The sequence below is a fragment of the Perna viridis genome, chromosome 3 (assembly GCF_037379345.1).
Source record: "Perna viridis isolate PV_CMFRI_1.1 ecotype Kerala chromosome 3, ASM3737934v1, whole genome shotgun sequence".
NCBI classification, from domain to species: domain Eukaryota; kingdom Metazoa; phylum Mollusca; class Bivalvia; order Mytilida; family Mytilidae; genus Perna; species Perna viridis.
Genome location: NC_142447.1, coordinates 42242253 through 42258179, shown reverse-complemented (window position 1 = coordinate 42258179; position 15927 = coordinate 42242253). Strand labels below are relative to the sequence as shown.

The 15927-nt window shown below is 30.9% G+C and overlaps 1 protein-coding gene across 1 annotated transcript; it reads right to left on the bottom strand.

The window, feature by feature from the left end:
- Nucleotides 1–437: 437 nt before the first annotated feature.
- LOC148622331 (coiled-coil domain-containing protein 112-like) lies at nucleotides 438–14909 on the bottom strand. The gene is made up of 14 exons (XM_088572171.1): nucleotides 14884–14909; nucleotides 13325–13422; nucleotides 12866–12987; nucleotides 9508–9597; nucleotides 8988–9063; nucleotides 7627–7807; nucleotides 6600–6686; nucleotides 5744–5893; nucleotides 4776–4916; nucleotides 4308–4403; nucleotides 3666–3815; nucleotides 3368–3463; nucleotides 894–1012; nucleotides 438–598 (listed from the first exon to the last, which is right to left on the bottom strand). The coding sequence occupies exons 1-14, from the start codon at nucleotides 14896–14898 to the stop codon at nucleotides 568–570; spliced, it is 1452 nt and encodes a 483-aa protein (XP_088428297.1). The 5' UTR covers nucleotides 14899–14909; the 3' UTR covers nucleotides 438–567.
- Between the last annotated feature and the right edge of the window lie 1018 nt (nucleotides 14910–15927).

Here is a 15927-nt window from a genome sequence, read left to right as displayed (position 1 = left end):
GTGTGACAAAACACAGATATTAACTTATAACATGAAGGATGAGAACTGGCACTTAACATCCAAAGGTCACCAATTAATTAGTGCAATGGAAGTACTCTTATTATTAATTGGAAAACTTGGAAACCCCATAGAAAATCTTCAGATGCTTGATCCCTCTGTAGAGCACAAGATTAAATAATTGGTTAAAAAAATAAATATTCAAAAATGACTTAATAATACCTTGTAAGTCTGAACTGGAGAAAGGAGCATTTAAAAAAAATTAATAATTGAACTTACAGCTATCAAGTTCTTCTTTTATTCAGTTATTACTATAATAATTCTTTTGTTTCATTGGATTTTGTGAGCCTCTGTTTTTGTTTGGCATTGTAAAATCAAGTCTGCACAAAGTAAATTACTTATATCTGAAATGTTGTGACTAAACAAGAAAATACTAGAAATGCAGTAATTTAGTAATTTATTTATGTATCACAGATCAATCATGTCTTTCATTGTTCCAATGATCCTTTCAGTGTCTTTTTGGAGAGAGCAATTTAAAGCACTAATTTGAGAGATTCCAATGCTCAACTGTCATGGTCCTTGTCGCCAGGATGGAACAGCTCTGTGAAAAAAATAAGGGGTGTACTCAAAGCCTTTCAACACAAATATTTTCTCTTGTAATTCTTATACTTCATAAGTATAAAAATTATTTGCACTTTTCATTATCCTAAGCTCTTAAAGAATTATAGCTTAGAGTTTAAAAATCCAATATTTGCTTACCTTCCACGGTGAAAATTAGCACACCCCTAAAATTAATACATTTACAAAATTGAAATGAAAAAATGTAATTCTTCACATTATATATTAACTTAAGGTACATCTTAATTGGTTAAATTTTACACCTTTATTAAGCATACCTATGTGGTATATGTAATAGTGGTCCATTTCCTGTAGGTCCTTTTTCCTTGGTCCGAGACTTCCATCCCGCTGTAGGTTGTAACAATCTACTGGGATCTCTACTAACTTCCACCTCAACCTATTAACAAACAAGATTATAAGAATATTGTACCTATATCAATGCATTGTCAACTATCAGCCTATAAAATCAATACAGAGAAGAAATACCTAACTCTGTAAAAAGTTATCTTATCATGCATAAATTCAAAAACAGTAATGCTAGTTATAACTGAAAACTAACTTGTATTAAAAATAATTATTACATCAAACTGCTTAAAAAGCGCAATGCAAATACTGTGAAAGTACTATTGTTTGTGGGGTACCCATTTTCGTGGTTTTCGTGGGAAGGCCAAACCACAAAATTGGTACCCACGAAAAGGAGATTTCTATTAAAATGAATACTGAAAACCTCAAAACCACAAATTCAAGAATCCACGAACTTGTGATTCTTCCCTAATCCACAAAAATTGGTATCCAGGAATTAAAGTACTTTCACAGTAGTTGATATAGAATGAATAACAGATGAACATAACTTTTAAAAAATGTCAGTTAATGAGAATAAACCTCACATTTTTGTGAATATTAAATGTTAGATGAAATTATTACATATATTTAAAGTAGATCATACCTAATATTTCTGATCTACAGATTTTTTGGTTTTTCTCAAGATTGCCTTAAATGAACATATTTTAGAAATTTAATACAAAAACTTAGGTCACCAAACTTGATTTCAAGATAATTGAGCCGTAATAAAGGCATATTTTACAAAATTGTATAGATTAGTGAGGGAATTTTCATTATTCAGCAGACTAAAAAAAACTGAAATATAGAATTTCTTCTAATTTTTTATAAAGAACACTTGACTGACACTCTCATATTTCAAAAAAGAAAACGGGTCACCAAAATTTTTGTTTTGTAATACATGTAAATTTCCATTACATTTCCTGCCATTATCTCCCCTAGAAAGAGGTTTTTTTATGATAAATGTTTAGAAATTTGAAAACAAAATATTATGTCAAAAACTATTTTAAAATAATTTAAGGGTTTTTTTTCCAGGATTTTGAAAGCTCACTTTTGCGTGAGAAAATAAGGACCATTTTAATGGTGTATTTTTTTAAAGTATGGTAGTATTTGTATCTGACATAAGATATTTCAGAATCATTTGTTATTTACAGCACTGTGTAAAGACATTAAATAAAACTTAAACGTACATGTACATTGCATATGAATAAAGCACATAATATTTTTTCCACTATCATGCAAGCATGTTTTCCAGAGAATCCAAATAGCATGCCCGAGATTTAATTAAAAAAGAAATTCCCCAGCTTTTAAGATTCATCAAAAATAGAAATCCTTTTACACTCTTATACATTAATAAGGGACATACATCCCAGGCATAGTTTTAAAAGTAATTCATATAAAAAAAATGCTGTTTTCTGCATTGCCACCCTTTGTAGAAACACAAAAATACATCTAGCACAGTGTAGATATAGAATTGCCTTAACATGCACCAGTGCTACATTGGACAGGTATAAATATTTTCAAATAGGTATTTCCCTATTCTTGCCTCATGAGATTCTATTTTTTAGGACAAATTTCAATCGTGCTTTTGGAAACCAGACTGAGTTAATGACAAATTTATATTATTATTTTTCAGTTATTTTTAGTATTGGTCCCAGAGGAATTCATTGATAGCATAAATGATATTTTCAAGATCATAAATATTGCTGACATGTAACTACGAAATGTAGTGACACTGGGGTAGTGACAAAATTACCTACATTAGGTTTACACTCAAGTTTGATGTACAAAAATTAATGATCAGTTACTTTTTATGTCATTTTGATACAAAGTTAATGAGAAGTAAAGGAATTTCCAAAGCAGCAATTGTTACTGGCATTTGAACTTTCATGCTTGAGTGGTCAGAGATCGACATTTACTCCATGTGCCTGATTAGTGTAATTGGCGAATTAGGTGATTGTTTGCACAAAATTTTGACACCATTTGAGAGTTGTAATTAGCTTGGGGAAATAAAATTGTCACTTTCGCCACTTGAGCCAATGTCGGGCTTACAGCTCTTAATGTTTTTTGTACTTTCAAAGATTTCAGGTGATGAAATGAGACTAGATTATTTTCGTCATTGGCAAAAATGACGAGCACTAGAAAAATCACTGTATATATCTGTATGATTTTGCAAGATGACAGAAAAGAATGTTCCGTGTAATAGGTATCATCTACCGTAAGTGTAGATCAACTTCTATCAACTACATGTAACATGTCTTGATGACTGTACTTGTTCCACTTGTCATGTTGAGATACCAGATTACACAACAGTTCAAAACATTTCTAAAATGATAGCTCTTACAATCACTAAATTTTAAAAATTATTTCAACCTGCTCTAGGTTGCCTTCTTTGTTACTCTATTATGATTACCTGCCCTTTGAGCCTTTCTAATCTTTTTTCTTTCTCTTTTCGTTCTTCTTCTTTTGCCTTTTGACTTGCAAGCCTTTGTTGGACTGTTTGTTTATCCTAAAACCAACTAACTATTTTAATATAGACACAATACCTGTGTGCTACAGCTTTTAGAAATTGTAAAATGGTACATAAAATTGACTGTAACTAATTACATGTATTAGTTTGATACATGTAAGCTATAAAAGATCAATCAAAGCAAGAAATGACTTTATGACAGTACATTTATTAAGAAACTAGAAGTTTTACATAAGATTACCCTTTCCCGAAACTTGACTAGTTCCTTTGCTGCAATTTCCCTCTGTTGTTCTTTTTGCACTCTTTCCCATAATTGCTCCTCAAGATTCCTTATTTCATCTTCATCTTTCTTCTGTTGTTTATATTCTTCAACTCTCTGTTTAACTTCGGCCTAAAATATAAATATCTTAGGTTGTATGCAATTATGCAAACTATTGTTATACTCTTCCATTTTCTTTATGCTACAAATGTCCATGTGTTTTTGGCATACCATCATCAAATCAATAACCAGTACACTCAATTCTATCATTCTCTTCTCCAAAGCACATTGAAAGAGTTTAAATTATGTGATCGGTTTTTGTTAGGTTATTTATTCTTAAACTTTTCTTAAACTTTTCATTCACCTAATTCACTGCTAAAGTTCACCTAAAAAAGCCTCTTTAAATTAATCTTTTCAACAAGTGAATGGATTGGAATAGATTGGAATCAGTTTACTTTGTTTTCATAATGAAGTCAAAAATCAATCAGTAGTTTTTGGACCTATATGGGTTTTGGCTTTTTTCCAGCTGTCTCATATTGCTACTTAGAAATTGTAATCAGAATCAGAACAGCATTGTACTATGATTATTATATTCACATTATAGCAAGTAGAAGTTATAAATACTTGTTTCTTCCTTTCTTCTTCCTTTTTCCTTGCTTTTTCAAGTTCTTCACGTAGTTTCCTTTCTTCTGCCTGGGCCCTTTCAAGCTCTTTTTGTACCTAATTTGCATAAAATAACTATACTTAGCCAGCTTCTTAATCCACACCTTCAACGAATTAAAATGAAAATTTACAGACAATTCTAGTGGTGAGAAACATTTTGGCAAAACACAGCAAGGTTGCAAGGTTGATACATAAGAAGGATGTATGTATCCATTATCAACATAAAATGCAATACTGAGTTGTAGAAACAATTTTGTAACATATTTTCATAATAGATTGGCTACTAGTAAGTGGCTAGATTTGGACACTAGAATGTAGAGTTTCTATCATAATTCTTATTAATTAAGTTATTGTTTCAGTGTTTTTTTTTATAAGAATGGTTGATGTCTCATATTTTTACATATTTGTTTAATTCCTGTGACTACATACCCTGTAAGCATTCAATTGTTTAAAACGCTCCCTCTTCTCAGCTTGAATTATTTCCTGTTTCTTTTTTCTTTTCTCTTCTTCAGCAGCATCATCCACCTCTAATTCATGGTCAACCTTTGATATCACATCATCTTTATCTTCCTATAAGAGATCGACTTGATCTTTAAAATTTTGATGAATGTCCTTTTTTCAGAACCACAATTCTTGATAACAGAATGAATTGAATTGATGAACTGTGAAAAATACAGTTAAGAGAAATAAAAATACATGTATCACATCTCCGAATTAGCATAAACTGGTATTACTACTCATGGTAAGAGTGTAACCACATATTTCAACACGAAACAAACAGTTGTACCCAATATAAGATATGAAATGTGTATGTATTTACATTATTAGTCCCAATAACCATTAATTCCAATAATAATTTATTTCTTAACTTCAATTAAATAAAATGTTTTCTTCTTTAAATAACAACCATAGACAGAAATTTTATAAAGAGGAGTAATCTTAAAATGATTAAAAATTAAATTATGGGCTAAAATGTTCAATTAAGGCAAAAAAAAATAGTCTAGGTTCTGAGGCAATGCCGCAACCCATAAAACACTCCCATGTATTTTTTTTATTCCACAGCAAATAAATGGTTTGTTTTCAAATTCATCATACAGATTTTTTACATGCTTGATGGGAAGTTTAAAAAATGGTTCAGCAGATGCAGTTATATGACATTGATTAAACCATGCCACAAATAAAGTGCCAAATTTTGATGCTGTGGGGTATCATTCACAGCTTTTCTACTTCCACATGTACATTTTCTTAAATGTATAATAAATATTTATTAGCTTGAGGAGTATAGATCATGAAATATTTAACAAAAAGTTCATCTATTTGCTTCTGACCTCCTCACACATTTTAAAAAATGGCAGGATAACCTAGACATTTTTTGTGTATGGCTTAACTGATCTAACCTCTCTCTTCTTTCTCCACTTTTTGATGCTTTCTTTTTTCTTTTCATTAAGTGACAGGTATGACTGGTACCAGTCCTCATGGTCTCGGATTTCTTCTTCTGTTCTTGTTGGTATAGCTATCAATGCATGCTGTATAAATATTGCTTTCCCCTGGAAGAGTAAACATAATGTTTTAAGGGTTTTCTTAATAGGATGAAAAATGGAAAATAAACCACATTTAGACAACCATGCAAAAATATTACCTCTAAAATGTTATCAAAACCTGGTGCACTAGTCCTTAACAGCACATGTGTCGTAACAACTGAAATACAGTGAAGCATTTATCTTAAATAAAATAGTAACAGCATACTCATAATCTGATGTATGAACTATCTTATTAGTTTTTTTATGCTGTAGTGTCTTTTTTTTCAACTAGTGACAGCTTTTATTATTTAAAAAAAAAATTTGTAACAATGTGGGTAGCCTATTTTAGACATTTGCCAAATGAATTTTTCTACATGATATTATATTTCAGGTAAAATCAATACTATAAGATGTGATTCAATTACTGCTGTAAACTGGAAAATTTGGGCCTTCGTTTTTTCCACAGCTTTACCTATTAATCTACTGTAGTCTTAAATTTACAACTCTCAGAAAATTTATGGAAATTTTCATTAATTTAAATATACACAACAGTATAAGTTCCTTATTTAAAGGAGAGATTTACAGCAGAAATAGTGAAAATGTAACTTCCCTCAAATATATCATGGTTTACAATAATTTCTTGCTTTTGAAAAAAAAAAATTCTTGCCACTAAAAATCATAAAAATAACAATGTAGATCCAAATAATGTACAGCAATATGATGATTAGCTTACATGATGTCTGAGTCTGAATTTGAGGAATGTTTGATGGTCATATTCATCCCATCCACCTCTAACACCACCAGTCTGTTCTAAAAATTTCTGAAATAAGATTTAGGAATCTATTCAATAAATATTACCACATAAATGAATACTTGAAAATTCTACTACATGTATAGACAAAGATGAATTAAAGTAACAATTGTAATTCTGATTCTGTTCTACAGGAAAGTGAAAATGCTAAGGTATCAAAACATTTATAAATCATTTCATCTACAATTTTTCATCGTTTCACTGGATCTTGATTATGTCTGACTACTGTAAACATATTAATTTTTGCAGTGTACTAATTTTCCCTTTTTTCACGGTAGACTGAAAAGCACAAAAAATAGTACTCATGAAATTAATTAACAGCACTATAAAACACTAATCACTTTTTTAAACCAAGAAAATTGATAATCACGAATATGTTCCATTCACAGAATCCATGAAAATTAGCAACCGTGAAAGTTAACAGGTTTACAGTATGTTATCACCCAAAATGAACATTTTGTAGGTTAATTGATATTTCAGTATATGATTCATCACCACCATGAATGGTAGCTTCTGTACAAGCATTAATACCTTTTTCATATGACAGCATAATTCTGTGAATGTGGAGAAGGTACTTTTAAATATGATTACTATTGTGAGTGATTAAAATCTCATGATTGAGAGGATTTTTTTATTTAGGTTTTCATAAAGCATCAACAGTTTCAACAAAAAATATAACAATTGTTGGAAATTTTCATTCATGGGTAGACTGTTTAAAAAAAAACCAAGAAAATTGGTACTCTGTAAATGGTTCTTCCAAAGTTGAGTGCCATGATTTGTCCGATTAAATCTACTGCACATGTAAGACTTATCCAATAAGGTTTCAGGAGAACATTTTCAAATACTTATCAAAGAGTTAATCAACTCTTATTATTTTAGTTCATTCAAATTATTTTTTCTATATATTTGATACACTGAATACATTGTACTAATATTGTTTTAATGCTACCTCAAACTGGGCCACTTCCTGTGGTAGGTCTTTAGTAATATCTCTGGCACTTGCAAGAGGTTTCTGTTGAGGTTTCCTGGAAGAAGTTGGTTCTGACATTTGGCTCCATGCTTCAAACTTTCTCTCCAAAGCTTGTATCTCTTGAGTTGTTGTCTTTTCCTCCCTCATTAACTCCTCATATCTATTTTTAAAAGTACATATGCACATGACATAATTGCTATTTTTATGCCCCAGCAACTAAAATTTTTTTCCAGGGGCATATTGTTTTACCCTCTTCCTTAAGTCCATCCATCCATCCGTATGTCCACATGTTTACGCATAATATCACAAAATGTTTGCACAAATTAAATTGATACTCTGAGAAAGTGTATAGGTCTATAGTGGGAAGCTACCTTTAATTTTTTTTAAATTCCAATTATTTGCTCTAGTATTATTGAAATTTATTCATAGGATAAGGTGGTGTTTTCCAATTTTTGCACAATAACTCCTAAGTGCTTTCACTACGAGTATTAATAATGAAATTTTGGGAAAGTGTATACATGTATAACTAAAGTGGTAAGCTCCCTTGAATTTTTTTAATTACTCCAAATTTTTATTTGAAAATACTTGCAACAACTAGTGTGATACATTAAAATTTTCATGAGGGTATTTGATTCAAATCAGCATGGTGAAATCAATCCAATTTTGAAGTATAAAACTTTTAAAAATATGCTCATCTATATATGTGTCCTTCTTCATGCACATGCACAAGTTTATGAAGGATTGATGGAAAATCTACTTAACAGCTCAGTGAAAAGTTGTTTATTTGTTGCATTGCCCAAGTGTCGATAGATAAATTGTTTATGTGTGGGGGCATCATCTGTGTCTTCCAGACACAACGATATTTCTAGAGTAGTCCTACCTCCATTTTTTTGGCAAAACAGTTTTGTCCATGTGGAATGCTGGGCATCACTTTGTCTATATATATTTTTTATTTACTTCTATTTAAACTTTAATATAATTTTAAAATGATGGAGTCATCAAAATATCAATAACTACAATTTAGTAAGCAGATCAGCTTGCCTAAGTTTATACACACTTAAGTAATGTTTGAGAAATATATTTAAAAAATTCTTAATCTAATCATCTCATATATTTAATCTTTACTTTGTGTGTTTCTGTAAACTACAGGTACTGTTCAAGAAATCTGACAAGAAGATATGTACTAAGACATTTTGGTGTACTGGTAATTAAGCAGATGAGCTAATCCAATGTTTCACCATGTAACATATACAGGCTATCTAATAGTACATCTAGATTAAATGCTTTCTGAGGTATATGTATTAAAATAGTACCATATGCAGAAAATAGATATAACATACTGTGTTCGCTGTTGCTCTTTAAAGGCATTTATTGTTCCCTCAATTTCTTCCATAATAATTTTCAATTTTTCTACAACTGAAAAGAAAAGTAAGACCATTGAAATACAATTCATTCTGTAAAACAATTACCTTTGCAATGATCATAACAAAGTTCAATTAACTAGAAAAAAAAACTGTGAACAAATCTCACTTGTTCACATTCACTGCTCATCTCCATAGAAACCTAATAGGAAACATTAAAAGTCAATCAATATGGAAAAACAGAATAACAGGTGCATCTGGAAATAAAAAAAAAGCCATTCAAACAAAATAGGAGGGGCACAATGTCATAATATGATAAGGAATATGTAAAAGTTTCATACAAGGAATGATACATACTTTTCCCATGAAACTGTGTTTAAGATTATAACATTCTCACTGTAAGTAATATGTACTAGCATTAGAAGTAAAACAGCTGAGATAATAAAAAGAGTCATTAATTATCATGGCCAACAAAAGTTAAAACCCTATATAGTCTTACATTCTGGTGTGGGCTTTATGTCCTTCAGTTCCATATGAAATCTTTTCACCATATGACTGATTTTCTCAAGCTGTTGTCTTAACTTTATCTCTGAAAAAAAAACACAGCTGTTAGTTCAGAATGTTTAAATATAGTAATTCAATACTATGAATATTATAAGGTATTTACATATACTTTTTTATTTCCTCTTAATTTCATTGAATTTTAAACAGAAGAAGAAAAGAACAAAGCACATTCATTCATTCATTTATTTATACCTTTATTTCCTCAAATACATGAGATATATGAACAGTTTATATATATAGCAAATAACAAAACATTATTACATGTAAAAAATGGAAAAAGATATCAAATATTTAAAAATATTTCATGAAACATGCATTTCAATCGGGGATATGTGTATTAGTACAATCCATGTCAACGTTATCACGAACAAGTCTAAATTGGCAGTTGTGTCCTGCGGCGAATTGTACACCATGAGTGTGGCACAATTTAGTGAAGTCGATTGCTTCATCATTGCTGCTTTGTATAGTGTTCGGTATTTTCCGAAGTAGAATAATAAAAAGATCATCCTGGGAGTACGAGTCAAGTTCTGTAAACAGTTCTAGGTCGAAGTTTTTCGATTATCAAGTCCCACCAGATTTGTCTCAAGACGTTGGTTGCAGAACATGTACAGGAAATACAGCAAAAAAAAGTCTACGTATTGTCTATTACATATTAAACATATCATTAGTGAACCACTGGGAATGTCCGTCAATAGTTTTGTTATAAAGTATGACCTTTTATTTCATTTACTGTTTTTGAGTTTCTCCAATATTTTGCAAATGTGACAGTATTATGTATTTCCCAAAATTTAACAAAGTCACTATCGTTATTTATGCGAGTAGACCATTCGCTGACTTGTACGTTAGACATGTTCTGTTTAATGATTCTTTTCCATTCTTGTTCTGAGGGATAGTGTCCATCTTGAATAAATCCAAGTAAATATTCATGTAAACTATATTTATGAGGTAAGGTTACTACATCAGGAACATCACCAAGATGTTTACGACTGGGGTCCATCAAATATGAAAATAATGGATTCAAGAAGATTGCTTTAGATAAATGTTTGTTGTCCAAAGTGCACAGCTTTTGAAGAAAGAATAATTTGCGTTTATCAATCTCACTTTTGATAGGATGGAAGCCTAGAATACTTTCGCACATATCCGAACAAGTATTAATTTTGAGTTTCAGAATGTTTTTGACTATCAGTGTTGAAATCGGTTAAGAGTAAGCAAGTCTTGCGCTTTGAGATTGGACCGAAGTTCACAACCATACAATGTAGATGGAAGGATGACAGCAAAATATAATTTAACAAGAACACTCAAGTTTGTTGTATGCGAAGAAATTCCATTTAATGCAAAAAACGACTTCTTTCCTTTTTGACAGGCTTTAATAGTTCTTTCATGAGTCTTCAAGTAAGCATTTAAGATTATACCAAGATGGGTTACGTTGTCTGAAATAGGAATAGACTCCTGTCCTTTAGTCCAGTTAAAGTTGGATGTAGCTGACCTCGGGTTAAGCATAAATATCACAATGTATGACTTCTGTGCGTTAAATGCAAATCACCACATTCGTGAGAACTTATAACAGACATCAAGCATACGTTGTAACATAACGGGGGTTGTACTAATACAAGCAATATCATCAATTAATGATGAGGCACAACTTACAACATATTAACCCCAGTATTTGAGTTTACATTCTGAAGATCAGATAGCAAATCATTAATAAACACTACATATAGTAAACCTGAAAGGACACCACCTTGTCGAACACCTTCACTGACAAGAAAAAAGTCAATTGACATTGATTAACAATAATTGCACTATATGTATTATTATGAAGGTTATCTATTAATTGCCATAATTTACCTTTAATACCTAATCTATCTAATTTGACTAATAACCCCTTTCGCCATACTGTGTCGAAGGATTTTCCACTATCCATAAAGGCTACATACTTTACTTGATAATTCTAGTTAAAATACACAGTTTCTTGCAAATTAAATGATGCAGTGAGACAACTGAGTCCTGTTTGAAACCCCTGTTGTTGAGGGTTGGGAAAGGTAATGTTTTCTGAAACTACATCTTGAATTCGAGAGTATAAGACACATTCAAATATTTTAAGAGTACAGGAAAGAAGGCTAATAGGCCTGTAGCTATCCGGTAAGTATTTCGGTTTGTTGTTGCCTTTATACAGTGGAACAATCAGTCCATGCTTCCAAGCTGTAGGTAGTTCAGCGGTTTCAACAATAGTATTGAAAAAACAGGTTAGAAATTTAATAATAGTTTTACCACCATACAAAATATGTTCGTGTTGCATTCGATCAATACCACTAGCTTGATCGTCTCTATTTCATGTGTTCATGTTAAGGCCATGTTTTGGGATTTCGACATATTAGAAACCACTGCTAAAGCTTTGGTATATTTTTGTCAATACATGGATAAATGGAGGGACATTCAATCAGGCAGATGGATAAAAAATCATTCAGACAGACAGATAGATTGATCAACTTTCAGACAAAAAAATGGATAGACATCCAGAAAAACAGATAAACAGACAGACAGATGGATGGACAGACAATCAGACTGTCTGATAGATAGATGGACATTCAGAAAGACATACTTGGTATGTATACATAGACATTCAGACAGAGAGATGAATAGACAGGTATTCAGACAAATGCCGCGACAAACAGGCATTCAGACAGGCATATGGATGGACAAACATTCAGCTAGACAGATGGTTGGACGGACTTTCAGACAGACAGATGGATAGATGGAAATTCAGATAGACAGATGAATAGATAGACATTCAGACAGACGCTCAGACAGATGGATTGATATTCATACAGACAAATGGATAAACAGACATTCAGATTGATAAATAGACAGATGGGTGAACAGCTAATCAGACAGACAGATGGACAGACATTTAGATAGATTGATAGATCAGGAATCTTCAGACGGAAAGATGGATAGACAGACATTCAAACAAAGAGTTGGGTTTACAGACATTCAGACAGAGAGATAGATAGACATACATTCAGACAGACAGATGGGTGAACAAACCAATAGATAAATAGTCAGAAAAAAAGACGCAATTAAAAAAATTCTTGATTTTAAAAGCAGGAAGATGAACAGAATCAGAACACGAAATACAAAATTGTTCTTAGTGATTTTTCAGTAAACTCATAGCTAGCATTCCAAAAAATCAGTAATTCTTGGGTAAACAGGCTAGCTGATATTCCAAACTCTGACCGAAATACATTTAAATACTTTTGCAGTATGCTTACATACAATAAAAGAATACATACTTTCAGTTTTTCTCTCATCATTACTTTTTGAATCAGTTTCTTCCAGTTGACTAAAATCTCCTCTAAAATCACTTCTCTTGCTGTACAGATGAGTTGTCTTTTCTCTTTCCATTGCTGCTATTCTATATTTAAAGCACCATATTACTACTATATTTTCTCAAACTTTTGAGAGGTAAATAAATTCAGTGAATACAAGGAATAACAAAAAGTGGTATGAGTGATTGTTAAAGCAAGTAAGTATGCATCACTATTGAAGACATTGCACTAAAAGTTTGCACAAATGAATAGCTCTATAAAAAGCAGACATCTAAATATAAAATACAAAAATATCGTCCAACTTTTTCTCAGACAAGATTCTAAAGTGGTAGAGATTCTAATAAAAAACATGATCTTCTTCAAAATTTTTACTCATAAACATTCAAGTTAACCTTAATGGTATTTAATACAATATAGACTTACTGAACATTTATTTTCTGCAGCTCTCTCATAATTTCTCCTTTTTTTGCTTGTTCTGTTTTTGATCTCCATGCTATAATGTTCCTATCTTTGCTACCAGCCTAAAATATACATCATAAATTACAACACTTTACTATATATTACCAAAAGGCTGCAATCCACTTAAAATTATTATGTTAAAAAAGATTATTTCAAACTCTTTGACTCTAAATATAATAAACTAGTGGTCAGGAAAATGGAAATTCAGGAAAAATTGAGCACCTATTTCACATACAATGTATAACATACTGTGGGACTCAGAAATCATTTAAATAAAAATCATTATTTGACTTTCAGTTTATATTTGATTTCCCATTTTATTACTTCAATGAGACTGCAACCAAGACAAAAAAATATCGGTTAAGTTGCAGTTTCCTTAATTTTAGAAACTTTTAGACTGACCTTTGGTATACATTGTACATAAAAGACAAGATCTATATAATCCTTTCAATTTGAGTTTGATTTCAGTATGACAGCATAACCTTTCGGAGAATTCATTTGGGAGATAATGATAAATCCCCCATTCACAGTGTCTCATATGGAAGATTTTTATGATGACAGAAAATAAAAAGTGAGCTAAGCTTCCTCTTAAATGTATAAAAATTGTCTTAAAAAATCAAACTGACATTTGAGAAACTATCGTCCAAGCAAAACACAACAATAAGATACATTGTACATTAAAGCTTCAGAAATACTGAAAATGTAGACTAGCATATGTTTAAGACATCTATGTTATTTTTCAAAAAAGCTACTTCCAGTTGGAAGTATTTTGATAAAAGCCTGTAATCTACAATGAACCTGGAACAGTTCTTCCAATAATTTTATAAATATTTGGAATGCCCTTTGCTTTTTCCCACTTATTACTGATGAAAAATTCCTAAACAATTTTGCAAAATGATTTATGATTTAGGCATGAAGTCTAATTTATTGAAAAAGTAACCTGATACTTTTGCTTCACACTTCACTCGTACTTATGGCCATTGCCTTCCTTGTATATGCAATGTCCTGTGCATACACAAAAAAATTGGAGGATCTATTTGACAAGACTGGTCATCTTGCTGATGACTACCAACTGCAGTACATGTAGTAGAGAAAAGGTAAACTGTACTAGTAACCTGGGTACCATAGGTTCAACCTTAATTTTAAATATGCATCTAAAAGGGAGCTAAATCATGGTAGAGAAGTAAAACAAACCCAAGCTCAAAAATTTAATAACTTATAAAGCAATAATTGGCATGTACACCAAATCCTACAAGCCCACCACCTTGGCTTTTGAGTGATGCTATAGAGGTAAGAAGTTGAAACAATGTACACATGTACCTCTAACTCAAAACAAACAGAGTAGTAATTTTGACAGTCACATAAGTGACATATTAAACATTCCAATGCCACAGCAACGACCGGGAAAAAGGCTTAAAATTTAGCAAAATATACATACGTATCATGTCTCATTACTTAAAATAACAATTTGTGCACATAAGTTTCATTTACTGTATCATTTATAGAGGGTTTGGAAAGGGTACCTGTTTTTCAGCCATTTGTAAACAAATAAAATATCAAATTTACTAGAAAGACGAATTCATTTTTATAGAAAAATGATAAATAATGAAAGTTTATTTTGTAAAACATTTAATTTTTTCGTTGATTGAATATTTTTTTAATTATTTTTTGTAAAGGATATTTCCTCTTTGTGGTACTACCTGTTAAAATATTTATATAATTCGTTTTGTAATGGAATCTAAATTTTGTTTGTGGAAAGGAATGATTTCAGGGGAGCATCTAAAACGATAGCAAAATTTAATAAGTCTTTCAAAAAACCTTTGAAATGTTTATACAAAACTGAGGGTGTAATTTCTCAGGACTACCTGTATTTTCAAAACCTAAGAAAAATCAGTCCCAACATGGACCTAAATATATAATGTGTATTTTATGTCACTGGTCCCAATTAATTTAATTTAATTTGTCAAAATTGATGCATAAGATTATTATTATTCCCATCCAAATAAAACATGAAATAAATAAATATATACGACTCTATTTGCTACACTGCCCCATCGGATCAAATTGATACAGGGAAGATATATAAACGTATAGAATTCATTTTAAAAAGTTACTCAAATATATATATATATATATATATATATATATATATATATATATATATATATATATATATGAGTAACTTTTTAAAATGAATTTTTGTATGAAGTTGAACTCTTCTTGCCAAATTTGTAAGTTTCATTGACTTTTCTATTGCATCCATTTGGCATGCATCATTGGATTGGAAAGAAATTTGTTTTATAAATCAGAAAATTTTGACTGCAGATTTACGGTCATAGGGTGGATATTTCGACAACTTTAACAGTTTCATAGAATAACATAATACTATAAGGTGCTAACATATCACCTATTAAAAAGATATATACGTGTGAAGCATCTTAAACATGCACTACAACATGCAAAAAATATGCATACACATTTCGGCACTTAAAAAAATAAATTGGTTTTGACACAGCACTTTTAGTCTAGTAGTAAAATCAAAACATAAAATCATACCGGCAAGCTGA